The 15,541-nt window shown below is 45.0% G+C and overlaps 1 protein-coding gene across 1 annotated transcript; it reads left to right on the forward strand.

Moving 5' to 3' along the window:
* The first annotated feature begins 3,338 nt into the window (after positions 1 to 3,338).
* Positions 3,339 to 7,155, forward strand: has3 (hyaluronan synthase 3). The gene is made up of 4 exons (XM_063910676.1): positions 3,339 to 3,449; positions 3,552 to 4,102; positions 4,871 to 4,972; positions 5,177 to 7,155. The coding sequence occupies exons 1-4, from the start codon at positions 3,356 to 3,358 to the stop codon at positions 6,104 to 6,106; spliced, it is 1,677 nt and encodes a 558-aa protein (XP_063766746.1). The 5' UTR covers positions 3,339 to 3,355; the 3' UTR covers positions 6,107 to 7,155.
* The last annotated feature ends 8,386 nt before the right edge of the window (positions 7,156 to 15,541 follow it).

The following is a 15,541-nucleotide window of genomic DNA, read 5'->3' on the forward strand; positions in this document are numbered from 1 at the left end:
TACAAACAGAACTCTAAGACAAGAGTCAGCCGGATCTTACAGAGGAGAGTCTTCAGAATGCTCAGAACCTGCATGTCACACAGAGCGCCCCTCTAGATCTCTGTTCAGAATGTAGATCTGTGAAGAGAGTGTGATCAGTGCCAGGATGTGAATCTATACTTGCACACAGTGCCAGCGTCTCAGAGCTGAATGCAATTACATTAATATCAGGCTGCCTCTCCTGTGCTGGTGCAGGGGGTGGGGGCTGCAGGAGGTAATTTCATGAATGAAAGGACAGAATTGTTCCTCCAAGGTTTTGACCAAGCACTGGCCAAACCCTGACTGGCCTTTAATTAGAACTATTAACCCAGAGAGAGGGAGGAAGGGAACGCCAGAGGGCCTTCTTGGGGGGGGGGGGGGGGGGGGAGAACAGATGGGCAGGTGGTGTTCAACATCAGAGCCCTGTCTTCTTCTAAATGCTCTGTGCAGTATTTGATGCATGTGGAGGTTTAAAGTGATGTAGATTTACTCAAGTACTGTACTTTAGTATTTTCAGTTTATGCAACTTTATACTTCTACTACACTTGTACTTTACTTCAGTATTTTTCGTTTTGCTACTTTAAGTATATTTTGTTGTCCATAGTCGGGGTTTTAGTAGCAGTAGCTGATAGTTGCAGCATTAGCTGTAGTGTTAAAGGCTTCAGAAGTATAGCAGCAGGAATAAAATATTATTTTAAATTGTATGTACTTACAGTGTACCTGTACAAATATGTACCACGGACCGATATATATATTTAGAGAAGACAGGGGTTACACTTTGCAAACTTCTAAATGTAGAGGTCTTTTTAAACTTTTAAGTAAAATTTGATTATTACTTGGCAACAGAACTGGACGGCTGGGTGAAGATGGACGAAAGTTTGGTTGTACATTATTAATCAGCTATTATTTACCATCACTGGACCAGAATAACCAAAATGATTGTAGGTTTGGGTCATTTCTTAATAGGCAGAGGGTACATATGGGTTTTTATTTTTGGATTAACAGATGGAGGAGCTTACTGTGGACCTATAAATGATATGTTAATGTGTACCGTAAAGTAGAGGGTATTGAGGTAATTGTGGACTAACAGGTGATGCTTACTACTGTTATGATTGTCATCAGTCCAGTAGGTGATATTTTCCCTTGTAATAATGAGGTACAGTGGGGAGAACAAGTATTTGATACACTGCCGATTTTGCAGGTTTTCCCACTTACAAAGTATGTAGAGGTCTGCAATTTGTATCATAGGTAGTCTTCAACTGTGAGAGACGGAATCTAAAACAAAAATCCAGAAAATCACATTGTTTGATTTTTAAGTAATTAATTTGCATTTTACTGCATGATACAAGTATTTGATACATCAGAAAAACAGAACCTAATATTTGGTACAGAGACCTTTGTTTGCAATTACAGAGATCAGATGTTTCCTGTAGTTCTTGACCAGGTTTGCACACACTTGCAGCAGGGATTTTGGCCCACTCCTCCATACAGATCTTCTCCAGATCCTTCAGGTTTCGGGCCTGTCGCTGGGCAATACGGACTTTCAGCTCCCTCCAAAGATTTTCTATTGGGTTCAGGTCTGGAGACTTGCTAGGCCACTCCACGACCTTGAGATGCTTCTTACGGAGCCACTCCTTAGTTGCCCTGGCTGTGTGTTTCGGGTCGTTGACATGCTGGAAGACCCAGCCACGAGCCATCTTCAATGCTCTTACTGAGGGAAGGAGTTTGTTGGCCAAGATCTCGCGATACATGGCCCCATCCATCCTCCCCTCAATACGGTGCAGTCATCCTGTCCCCTTTGCAGAAAAGCATCCCCAAAGAATGATGTTTCCACCTCCATGCTTCACGGTTGGGATGGTGTTCTTGGGGTTGTACTCATCCTTCTTCTTCCTCCAAACAAGGTGAGTGGAGTTTAGACCAAAAAGCTCTATTTTTGTCTCATCAGACCACATGACCTTCTCCCATTCCTCCTCTGGATCATCCAGATGGTCATTGGCAAACTTCAGATGGGCCAGGACATGCGCTGGCTTGAGCAGGGGGACCTTGCGTGCGCTGCAGGATTTTAATCCATGACAGCGTAGTGTGTTACTAATGGTTTTCTTTGAGACTGTGGTCCCAGCTCTCTTCAGGTCATTGACCAGGTCCTGCCGTGTAGTTCTGGGCTGATCCCTCACCTTCCTCATGATCATTGATGCCCCACAAGGTGAGATCTTGCATGGAGCCCCAGACTGAGGGAGATTGACCGTCATCTTGAACTTCTTCCATTTTCTAATAATTGCAATCCTGTAGCCCATCCCAGCCTTGTGCAGGTCTACAATTTTATCCCTGGTGTCCTTACACAGCTCTCTGGTCTTGGCCATTGTGGAGAGGTTGGAGTCTGTTTGATTGAGTGTGTGGACAGGTATCTTTTATATAGTTAACGAGTTCAAACAGGTGCAATTAATACAGGTAATGAGTGGAGAACAGGAGGGCTTCTTAAAGAAAAACTAACAGGTCTGTGAGAGCCGGAATCCTTACTGGTTGGTAGGTGATCAAATACTTATGTCATGCAATAAAATGCAAATTAATTATTTAAAAATCAAACAATGTGATTTTCTGGATTTTTGTTTTAGATTCCGTCTCTCACAGTTGAAGAGTACCTATGATAAAAATCACAGACCTCTACATGCTTTGTAAGTGGGAAAACCTGCAAAATCGGCAGTGTATCAAATACTTGCTCCCCCACTGTAGGCACCCATTAGTTGAAGTAATACCTTGTTCCCTAACTTCTGTTACAAGTTGTTAACAAGTAGTCACTGTGCAGACACAGTGGAACAGTAAGACTGTAGCTGTTATCCTGCACACTGAGCAGGTAGTATGTTCTTCATGTTCTTCTGGCACCATGTTTTCATGATGTCACTGACTTCAGCCGGCAAGTGAAAGGTTTCACAGAACACACAGGAAACAGGAAATGACACTTAGGTCAACGAACGATTTACAAGCTCTCACTCTCAGAGCCTTCAGTGAGACTCGGAGTCTCACCTCCCAACAGATTGTTTATGCTCATGCTTTCCTTAAAACATGCTCCCTTAAAAGCATTTACGAAGAACATCCATTCAATACGGGACGTTGTTATAATAGCTGCTGTGATTCAAACAGTTTACACATTACCCAATTTTTTTTTTCTCTTTCCTGGCCTGGCTCGTGTTCTCCCTCTCTTTGAGAATCCTCTCGTTCTTCCTCTCTCGCTGTATTCCCACCTCATCTTCACTCTACAAAATGTGTCCACCTATTAAATGATCCTCATCTTCACATCTGTTGTGCCCCCCCCCCACCTCACTCTCTTCTCTCCCCCCAGATGCCCTCTCGCTGCAGGAATGCGCTGAACATCGTGGTCACCACCCTCTTTGCTGCGGTGGTTCTCTTCACCATCCTGCTGGCCTATGTCACAGGTTGGTGTCTTGTCTTCAGTGATGGATGCACACACAGAAACACAACGGCAAGTGACTTGTGACTAATCTGACTTTTCTCCATGTCTTTTATTTGTATTTCAGGCTACCAGTTCATCCACACTGAGCAGCACCACCTCTCCTTCGGCCTCTATGGTGCCTTCCTCTCCCTCCATCTCCTCCTCCAGAGCCTCTTTGCCTTCTTGGAGCACCGGCGCATGAGGACCCCTGCCCGGCCGCAGCACCTCCGTCGCACCGTGGCCCTCTGCATCGCTGCCTTCCAGGAGGACCCGGACTACCTGAGGAAGTGCCTGCGCAGCATCCGGCGGATCTCCTTCCCTGGCCTGAAGGTGGTGCTGGTGGTGGACGGGAACCGGCCAGAAGACCGCTACATGATTGACATTTTCCAGGAGGTGATGGGCGGGGCTGACCAAGCTGGCAGTATGGTGTGGAAGGGAAACTACCACAGTGATGGGGGAGGAGGAGGAGGAGTGGCAGGTGGAGGAAGGAGCACTGTGCACATGGAGGAGGCTGCACGGGTGTCCAGGCTGGTCAGAGGCTGCCGGTACTCCTGCATCATGCAGGAGTGGGGGGGCAAAAGAGAGGTGATGTACACCGCCTTTAAAGCACTGGGGGACAGTGTGGATTATGTGCAGGTAAGGGCCATACTCCGAAACCGTATGCATGTACAATTAAAGAGAACATAAAATAATTGGCCCATGTAAAAACATGGGATTGATGTGGCCCTTTAAAGCTGGAGGAAAGTTTAAAGGGCCACACCAATTGCAGAATTTAAAAACAGCTTATGGTTATTGCTGGTATTTATATCGGCCTTGCTTCCTAGCTGGTGCAAACAGGTATCAGCATTCCTCTGAATACATTTTGACTTAAACCTGGACATTATTTGCATATTGTAAGCAGTGTGTTTGAAGCACAGCTGTTTCTGGAGGAGAAACAGAACCATAAGGTACATGTGATTCTTTGGTTTCCTTACATTGCCTTTCTGTTTTCTTGAGTCTCCACAGAAACTAAGAACCTTACACTACATGTTAAGGCTAATAACATTCTTAAATCAGAATTAAAACGATATTTAAAACTTCTGTGACTCATCTTAACTGAAAACATTTGACTTATTGTGTTTACCTATTTGCCCTCCAATCCAAATGAACAACACAGCCAGCTGTTGCATGTCTTCTGTGCCCTTGGTTTGGGTCAAAGGTCATGTCCACAGCTGAGCCAGTTCTGTGTGGTTTGAATTACCCAGCTGGGATCTCTATCAGCAGCCTCTCATTTCACTCATGAAATTTGAGCATAATCAGTGTTCTGAAACATCTGCAGCCTTAATTTGACCAAAGGATGTGTATGTGTAAGTCTATGATCCTCAGCTTGATTGCAGCCTCTGTGTTGGTTGTGTCCTGTTTCAGGTGTGTGACTCAGACACTGTTCTGGACCCAGCATGTACCTTAGAAATGCTGAAGATCCTTGAGGACGATCCGATGGTGGGAGGAGTTGGTGGAGACGTACAGGTATAGAACAATAACTTTCAATCGTAAACTTATAAAAATATAAAGTATATTTAAGACCTAGGATGTTTAGTCTGCAATTCAACTTAGACCCTCTAAAGCTCCCCTGTGTGAATGCTCCTTGCAGCGTGGCATCCATGTCCTGACTATTCTTTTTCCTGTTTAAACTTGTTCTGGCTGATTTCTCTCTACTTTTCCTTCCTCCAGATCCTAAACAAGTATGACTCGTGGATCTCCTTCCTCAGTAGCGTGCGCTACTGGATGGCCTTCAACATCGAGCGGGCCTGCCAGTCCTACTTTGGTTGCGTCCAGTGTATAAGCGGCCCTCTGGGGATGTATAGGAACTCTTTGCTCCAGCGCTTCCTGGAGCCCTGGTACCATCAGACCTTCCTGGGCTCCAAGTGCAGCTTCGGGGACGACCGCCACCTCACCAATCGGGTGCTCAGCTTCGGCTACAAGACTAAATTTACTGCGCGATCGCAGTGCCAGACTGAGACTCCAACCCAGTATCTGCGTTGGCTCAACCAGCAGACTCGATGGAGCAAGTCTTACTTCCGTGAGTGGCTCTACAACGCCCTGTGGTTCCACAAGCACAGCCTCTGGATGACCTATGAGTCTGTGGTCACCGGCTTCTTCCCCTTTTTCTTGGTTGCCACAGTCATCCATCTCTTCTACCGTGGAAGGCTGTGGAACATTCTGCTCTTTCTATTGACCGTCCAACTGGTTGGGATGGTGAAGGCCACCTACGCCTGTTTTCTTCGTGGCAGCCTGGTCATGATCTTCATGTCACTCTACTCTCTGCTCTACATGTCCAGCTTGCTTCCTGCCAAAATATTTGCTCTGCTCACCATCAACAAGGCTGGATGGGGCACTTCAGGCCGCAGGAAGATCATAGTGAACTTCATCGGTGCTGTGCCTGTCACAGCGTGGGCTATTGTGCTGCTCGGAGGTGTGGTGTATACAATCTACTGTGAATCACAGGAGCCGTTAAGTGAGACAGAAAAAGTCTTGTTGATAGTGGGGACGTTACTCTACGCCTGCTACTGGATCATTCTGCTGGTGCTCTACCTGGCCATCGTAGCCAAGCGGTGTAACAAGAGGGAGGAGCAGTACCACCTGCCGTACGCTGAGGCATAAAGACGCTACACACTCTTACACTGAGTTTTACTGCAGTGTGAATCTCGCGATGTTGACACTGTGAACTGCTCCACAGATGTGCTGTGAACCCACATACATCTTTATGACGGGTGCTAAGAGGTGTGAATCTGAAATCTAAGCAGCAGGAATACAACCTAGCTGTATGAGACTCAGAGACAGCTCTCCCATTTATATCATGCTCAATGGTGCTTCAAATTGAAAAAACAAACCAAACGGAACTGATCCAGTTTATAAAGTGTTCAAAGAAGTAATGATGCCATGCTCAAAAGAACATAAAGTATTTCATGGGTACTGGTTAGCTTTAACTGTGACAGAAGTGTGCAGTTAAGTGTTGTTAATGAATATAAAGCAGCACAAGGGACAAAATGAGACTAAGAGATATAAAGGTCTTACTTGGCTGGTGTTTCAGTTTTTCATGTCATTATGATAGGGATGAGGTGGGATAAAATGTGAAGGAGCTGAGCCTAAAGAAAAAACAATAATATATATCACAGCAAAGCATTGTCTCTAGTCCCAGCACGTCGATTACACACACAGAGGATCTCAGTCTGTTGTTTGTGTTCAGATTGAACAAAAAACTAATGTGTGTTACCAATACCTAGAGTCAAGAAGGGGATTATGCATGACGGATGAACATTAGCTCTCTGTCAACTTGAAATAGAAATATGAAAAGAGAAGTACCCTGACGAGACAGCAGAATACAGAGAGGCTTAAAGTAATAATAATCCCTCAGAGGAAACACACACAGCCATTCCACACAGTTTGTGCATGAGGGCCAGATACAGCTGGAGTCTGATAAGATGGTATATTAATTGTTTGTGAACACTTCCAACAACAAAATCCATATGAAAATCTGGCCCTTACCATAAAGATAGTATATCTTTACAAGTTTGTCTTATTACAATACTCATATGCCATTTTTTCTGTAGGTGTGTTTCTTTCTGTAATCAAGTGGTTTTTAAATCCTATCCTCAGTAGAAAAAGTAATGTTTGTCCCATTATTTCAGTTTTGTACCTGGCCTGTCAAACATGCCTTTACCGCCACACTGGGCAGCCAGTAGGGACACAGCCCAGGTGACTGTTAACACTCCCTCCAACTCGATATTATCGATTATCGATTATATTACCCCATTTCCACCGAAAATCACTTCGGTTCTTGCGCCGTGCTACTGTTTGTTTGGTTCGGAGCTAGATCCGGTTGTGTTTTCACCGCCCAGAGCCTGAGTGGTGCACGTCATGACATCACCATTTACGTTGCGGATGGGGTTCAGCGTAATTCACCGACCACTGCAGTGACGCGCTGCTCGTCCACGCTGTCTATGGCAGCGGCTGCCGGAAACAATAGTATGTTCCTGCAATAGCGGAGGCTGCAGTTTCAGGACCGCATTGCCACGACCCTAGTTTTCTGTAATATCGTAACCTAGGGAATTGGATGCCCGCAAAGCAAGTATTGAACCTGCTACACAACGACTCTGTTTAAACATTGTAATGGTTGTTGTTAACGATCTAAAAAGGCATGAAAATATTGTATTCAGCAGGTTAGGGTTAGGCTTAGGGTTAGCTAAAGCTAACGAATCATTTATAATACGGTTAGCTATCATAAGCTAACAGATGATTGCTTGTATTGCTTTAAGACTCATAGTTAACGTTAACAACTCACACTTCATTTCAACACACCGGAATTGTTTTTAATGTTAAACAAATACAACTTTAAAAGAACTTCAAATTACTCACACTCTGATTGTCATATGTCTTCATGTCTCCAATTCGGTAGATGGCAGTGTCACAAAAAGATAGTTTCCTAGGAATGCGGTCCCACGACTGCAGTCCTGAAACTGCAGCGTCAGCTATTGCAGTAACATACTACTCGCCGTTAAGCAGTAATTCACTGTCTGGCTGTCACACAAGCGACGTCCACTATCCCCCAAGTGAATGTGTTTCAGTCTGGCATCATAACGCTGTTATTAAAGTTTCCGTGGTGTTTGATGGGAGATATTAGCATAGCAATCAAATCTCATCTGACTATCTTGAGGGTTTTTTTGTTATGATATTGTGGCATTAGCCGTTTTCTACAGGCATATTTTATGGGCACATCATGATCTTAGTTTTGATAGTCGGACATGGCAACAACCTGTGTAGGCCATGTATTGATTCACCAAATAATGCCTGCTATAATAAAACAACAGGAATAAGAAGCGGTGTGGTGCACTTGAAAATGGCCAGTAATTGTGAACGGATATTAAAAGTAAAGTAAAAATAAACAGCATCACACTATGCCTGGTTAGTTTTGCATTACTTTATATAAGTGTCTTCTTACAAGTGTACTTGTTAAAACGTTATCTTCGCCGTACTCACCATGAACTGTTCCTGTACGGAGGTCATTTCCTGCCATAACTATACAAACAAACAAACCAAACATGTTTTGTCCTGTGTCCTATGGGTCACTAATAAACACAGTGTGGTTTGCAAATACAAAACACCATCTACAAACTAATGCATTACACATTCCAGTAAATCATGTTTCAGAAACAAATACAGCATAGGCTTTACAAGTACAAAACCTATTTTTCTACGTGTACAAAAAAGGATCACGTGACTTTTGTCACGAATATTCCGGCGTGGTTGTTGTGTTGAGGATTTTCTCACAAATGTCCCGAGTGTGTCTCCACAGTAGCAATGCAAGTAATAGCCCCTGCCAGTCTGATGACAGCGTTCTTTCTATCGATTACATATCTGTCATTGTCTGGCCTTAGAGAAATGAACATATGCTTTAAAGGGAAAGTCTGATATCTTTAATAAAACGGCGGGGAAATTCTTATAGATTTGGAAAGGAGCTAGATACGACCTTGTCAATTTATATGCTAGATATGATTGGATGTGATGTAGCTTCTTGTCTACCAGCGTTGTGACCTAATGTTTAAACCTTTTGAAATTTCACATTTACATTATTTGTAATAATTTATGATGTTTTGACTTTTCTCTTTGAATCTCGCTGACTGTCTCGCTGACAGTGAAAAAACTGTAAACATCTGTATTTGATTAATTTAAGTATTACTTTTTGATTGTCACTTTGTTGTATTTATTTGTATTTCTTCTCTCGGGGATTATGTGTTTGTAAGGTCTTTTTCGGAAAAGAAAATGCCAAAAGGTGAGTTTGTTGTTGTTTCTGGGAGGAAATGTTAACTAAACTCCACAAGTTACAGTTTTATGAATAGGATGATAGGAAGCACACTGCAGGAGCTAGCTTACAACTATCATATATACAGGGTGCGCTTTGTCAAAAAACCAGAGGGGGGGATGTTTTTTTTTTGTTTTGTTTGTTTGTTCTGGAATAGTAACAGACACTTTTCCGGCCAACAAAACATCTAGCGTGAACCCTGATCAGGACGTTCGCGAATTCCGAGACTGCCGACAGTTCGGGTCAGGTGAATGTTAGTGCCAGCAATGTAGGCTTTAAGTGTAAGAAAACTCTGTCACAATCTGCCTGTTATTTCAATTGTTTTTAATAATTGGAAGGGGTTGTCCCCCCCGAGGATGAAATTCATTCCGCAGAGGTAGGGTTGTAAAAACCAGAGTGGGGGTTAATGCTCCCCATCCCCCCCAACAAATCGCACCCAGTATATATATATATATATCCATCCATCCATCTTCTCCCGCTTTTCCGTCAGGGTCGCGGAGGTAACAGCTCCAATGATGATTCAATGATTCAACAGCTCCAGCAGTGAGCCCCAAACTTTCCTTTCCCTGGCCACATCAACCAGCTCTGACTGGGGGATTCCAAGGCGCTCGCAGGCCAGCGAAGAGATATAATCCCTCCACCTGGTCCTGGGTCTACCCCTCGATCTCTTCCCAGCTGGACGTGCCTGGAACACCTCCCTAGGGATGCGCCCAGGTGGCATCCTCACTAGGTGCCCGAACCACCTCAACTGGCTCCTTTCAACGCGAAGGAGCAGCGGTTCTACTCCGAGTCCCTCCCAGATGACTGAACTTTTCACCTTATCCTTAAGGGAGATGCCAGCCACCCTGCGGAGAAATCCCATTTCGGCCGCTTGTATCCGCGATCTCGTTCTTTCGGTCATGACCCATCCTTCATGACCATAGGTGAGGGTAGGAACGAAGATGGCCCGGTAGACAGAGAGCTTTGCCTTCTGGCTCAGCTCTCTTTTCGTCACAACGGTGCGGTAAAGCGACTGCAGTAGGGCTACAAGACCCCGAGATACTTGAACTCCTTCACTTGGGGTAAGGCTTCATTCCCTACCTGGAGTGGACAGTCCATCGGTTTCCTGCTGAGAACCATGGCCTCAGATATGGAGGTGCTGATCCTCATCCCTGCCGCTTCGCACTCGGCTGCGAACCGATCCAGTGAGTGCTGAAGGTCACAGACCGATGAAGCCATTAGGACCACATCATCTGCAAAGAGCAGTGGTGCAATCCTTAGCCCACCGAACTGCAGACCCCCTCCCCCACGACCACGCCTCGAAATCCTGTCCATGAATATCACAAACAGGATTGGTGACAAAGCGCAGCCCTGGCGGAGGCCAACCCTCACCGGAAATCGGTCCGACGTGCTGCCGAGGACCCGGACTCAGCTCTCGCTTTGAGAGTACAGAGATTGGATGGCCCTGAGTAGAGACCCCCTCACCCCATACTCCCGCAGCACCTCCCACAGTATCTCCCTGGGAACCCGGTCATACGCCTTCTCCAAATCCACAAAGCACATGTAGACCGGATGAGCGTACTCCCAGACCCCCTCCAGGATCCTTGCGAGAGTGAAAAGCTGGTCCGTCGTTCCACAACCAGGACGAAAACCGCATTGTTCCTCTTCAATCTGAGGTTCGACAATCGGCTGGACCCTCCTTTCCAGCACCTAGAGTAAACTTTCCCGGGGAGGCTGAGTAATGTGATGCCTCTGTAATTGGCACACACCCTCTGATCCCCCTTTTTAAAAAGAGGAACCACCACCCCGGTCTGCCAATCCTTCGGTACTGTTTCCGACTTCCACGCAATGTTGATGAGACATGTCAACCATGACAGTCCCTCAACACCCAGAGCCTTCAGCATTTCTGGGCAGATCTCATCCACCCCCGGAGCTTTGCCACTGTGGAGCTGTTTAACGACCTCAGTGACTTCCCCCCGTGAGATTGGAATTGATCCCCCTTCATACTCAAGCTCCGCCTCTAACATAGAGGGCGGAGTTGTCGGATTCAGGAGTTCCTCAAAGTGTTCCTTCCACCGCCCTAACACACTATCAGTTGAGGTCAACAGCGTCCCATCCTTACTGTACACAGCTTGGATGGTTCCCTGCTTCCCCCTCCTGAGGTGTCGGACGGTTTTCCAGAACAACTTTGGTGCCGACCGAAAGTCCTTCTCCATGGCTTCTCCGAACTTCTCCCACACCCGCTGCTTTGCCTCGGCCACGGCTGAGGCTGCTGCCCTTTGGGCCCATCGATACCTTACAACTTCGTCAGGAGTACCCAGGGATAACATATCCCGGAAGGCCTCCTTCCTCAGTCGGACGGCTTCCCTGACCACCGGTGTCCACCAGGAGGTTCGAGGGTTACCGCCCCTTGAGGCACCTAAAACCTTGAGACCACAGCTACCTGCCGCAGCTTCGGCAATGGAGGCTTTGAACACACCCACTCTGGTTCAATGTCCCCAGCCTCCACAGGGATGCCTGAAAAGCTCCGCCGGAGGTGTGAGTTGAAGGCCTCCTGGACTTGGGACCCCGACGGGAGACTACTTCCCCCCCAGAGAGGTGACATTCCACGTCCCCAAAGCCAGCTTCTGTCGCCTGAGTCTGGTCCATCGAGACCCTCTGCTTTCACTGCCACCCTTCTGGCAGCGCACCCGACCCCATCGTTGTTTCCCGTAGGTGGTGGGCCCGCGGGACGGAGAAGCGGAGGTGTTGCCCACGTTGCTTTTTCGGACTGTGCCCGGCCGGGCTCCGTGGCAAGCCTCCAGAATGGGACCCCGGGCTTCCTCCGGGCCGGGTATCCTCGCTTCCAAGTGTGTTTTTCATGAGGTCTTTTTGAACCAATCTTAGTCTGGCCCCTTACCTGAGACCAATTTGCCATGGGAGATCCTACAAGGAACACAAGGTTCCAGACAACACAGCCCCCAGGTTCATCGGGGCACACAAGCCTCTCCACCACGATAAGGTGCTGGTTCTCTCTCTCTATATATATATATATATATATATATATATATATATGATGCTTTTGCCCACCAGTGCTCAGAGGAACGTGTGTTTTACTAGGGTGACCAAACGTCCTCTTTTGCCCGGACATGTCCTCTTTTTACGTCATGTCCGGAGCGTCCGGGGGGGGGGGGCGGTTGTTATTTTAAGAAAAATAACAAGCAATGTGCAGCATTTCAGCTCAAGCACTGAATTAAGAAAATCCAAAGTCTGGATGTAATTGTGGGAGAAGCCTGGTTCTCTAGTGTCTTTGGTGAAGGAGGTCAGGGGTTCCAGCGCAGGTCACAGATCAGGGCGATGTGGTCTTTTTCGCCACCTCAAATCTGGTCACCCTAGTTTTACACAGTACTCCTGCTAAACCAAAATAAAAAATTAGCCTAGCTTGGTGTTAGCTTGCTCCTGCGGTTTGCTTCATATCATCCTACTCATAAACATTAATTTAGTTTATTTAACATTTGATTTTTCACCAGAAACGTCAACAAACTCACCTGTTGTCCGCTCAAAGTGTTAATCTACTCTAGTAGCAGATCACTAAAAAGAGCGCTGTTACTTGCTCTGCTCAACCTCCCTCCAGACTCAGTAGCGCCCCCTGCTGCTGTGGAGAATAACTCCGGACATTTGTGATAAAATCCTCAGCACAACCACGCTGGAATGTTCCTGCCAAAAGTCAAGTGATCTTTATTTTTTATCTCGTAGAAAAAAAGCCTCAGCTCTGAACCCCATGTCCTCTTAGCACCCATGAACAGCACAATCCTCTCCTAACCAGAACAGACCATCTAACATTTGTAAATGTTGTTTTTTGAGTGTTGCTTTTTCGGTGCAGTGTAGAATGAGTAACTTATTGTTTATAGTGTGCTCCAGTTCTCTGTTTACTGTTTATTTCATCCAGTCACTCTTAGATGTTTTATATGGTCACTTTTATATATTTGTAAAGGTGCTAAATGAGCCGAGTGTTTTACTACAGGAACCTGTTCTCTTAACTTTATACATGTTTAGATGTAATCTTTGTTTATTTACTCCATCAACAGTGTAAAGACTGAAGACCAAAGAGATTTCTCCTGAAGTGACTCGACAGCTTTGCTTTTAATGTTTATTTCTTCCAGCATTTCAACATTTTACTTGATTTCAGATCATATTCTGTGAAATATAGCCTGTGTTTCAAAAGCTAAACGCCTACACACGTTGTCAAGTGTGAGAACCATAAGCATACCAGCGCCTCACTGAGGAATGTCCTTTTGCTTTGGGCTGTGACGTTTCCTCTTGTGCAATTTAAATTGTGTTCATATTGATTTTATTTTAGGCGGGATGTATCATTTTAAATTTAAGAGGACACAGATTAACAGGAAACATTTTTATTAGCTGGTTCTCACGTTACCCAGCGATGCAAGAGGCCTAGTCTCTTCTGTCTCACAGCATACTGGAAGTCATTAAAAAATGCTTCCTTTTTTTAGACACAATCCTCCCATTTATACCACAAATAGAGAATGTCTCCATGATTGAAAAATGACTGCATTGACATTTTCCGATGCTATTTGGATCACTGTATTGTATGTTTACATGAAAAGATAAATACATTTTCAGGAATGTGTGAACATTACCGGCCTGAAACATTCAGACATGATCATTTGCACACAACCAGTTGTAGTAAGTCTAACAAGTAACATAAAATGTAGTAATCAATGCTATTTTGTTACACTCTGCCTAGTGTCATAAAAGAGTAATTGGGATGTTGCAGCAGCTGGTCAAATGTGTTCAGTTCATTTGCCTTTCAGTCTTTGTTGCTAAGGAGCTGAAGCCTCTACTTTAAGCCAGAGTAAGAGTTCTTCCTACAGAGACAAGGGAACCTTCTCATTCACTGAGAGGAGGGGCGAGGTGCTCCCGCAGACTGTCAAGGTGGGGAGCAGAGCAGGGTGGAACGAAATGCAGGAAAAAAAGTATTGAACAACAAAAATACTCAGTGTCCTCCACCTGGAAAACCATTCCTGTGTTGGGGCTCATCTCATTGTAGCCCCTCTAGTGCAGCTGTTGTTGATTTCAATAACAGCAGCTGAAACTGATTAACCCCCCCTCTGCTACTTCACTGATATTTGAGTAGTGTACCCTTATGTCATGGTGCCAGCTTCTGTTCCACTGTGAGCAGAGCATGAATGTAATGCTGCCACACACACACACACACACACACACACACACACACACACACACACACACACACACACACACACACACACACACACACACACACACACACACACACACACACACACACACACACACGCAGTGATAGAAATGAGGGTATGTGTGTGTATGTGTATAACATGTTGCATGTTTATCCTTACCATTACGGTTCAGGTGCCTAATAAAAAAAGAGATATTCTAAAGGACATTATGCACGGCTTAACCTCCTTGCGCTGAAAAATAATTCAAAACTACTAATGGCAAAATATTCAAATACAACTATGTACTTCCCATAATTTGAAAAGTGAGTTGTTTTATGTAAATAACCAGTAGACAATAACAAAGTAATGGGATAATATTCATAATTTTAACTTTTAAAAGAATCGGTGTGACAGTAACTGGGTATATTTCCTTTCAATTTCTTATGCTAATATATCATTTTTGGTTCATATTGCGCTTTACATACATCACTACATACCCCCCCCTCATGCAGCATCATGGTTTGAGCTGCATGAGGATTACTTTAGAGGAGCTGTCCATGAAGCCATGTGACTAACTGGCTGAGCCTTTACCAACACACTTCTTAGAATGACTTTAAAAACACGTGTGTCAGAAGATGAGAGGTGTGTGAATGAAGCTCTACAGCAGCTGAATGAATGGATCCCTCCAGTCACCACACACAAACAGGGTGCAGGTTTACTTCTGTGCGTTCCCCTCAGCATGGGAACCACCTTCATCAAACAAACACACACATAGCTACACGGAGTACACGCTGTCCATGTTCGGGAAAGATTTCAAATCGCCGCAGGCTAGAAGACTGAGTCAATTATGATTGTTTTTCACCAAACGGATCGCTCAGCTGTTCATGTACTCACTAATATACAGAGGAAATAACTTAGTACATTTAATCATACTTGTAATTAAGTATTTCCATTTTAAGTTACTTTTTACTTCTACTCCACTACAATTCAGAGGTAAATGGTGTACTTTTACTCCACTACATTTATTTAACCCCTTTAGTTACTTTACAGATTTGGATTAAT

This window comes from Eleginops maclovinus, chromosome 2 (assembly GCF_036324505.1).
Source record: "Eleginops maclovinus isolate JMC-PN-2008 ecotype Puerto Natales chromosome 2, JC_Emac_rtc_rv5, whole genome shotgun sequence".
NCBI classification, from domain to species: Eukaryota; Metazoa; Chordata; class Actinopteri; order Perciformes; family Eleginopidae; genus Eleginops; species Eleginops maclovinus.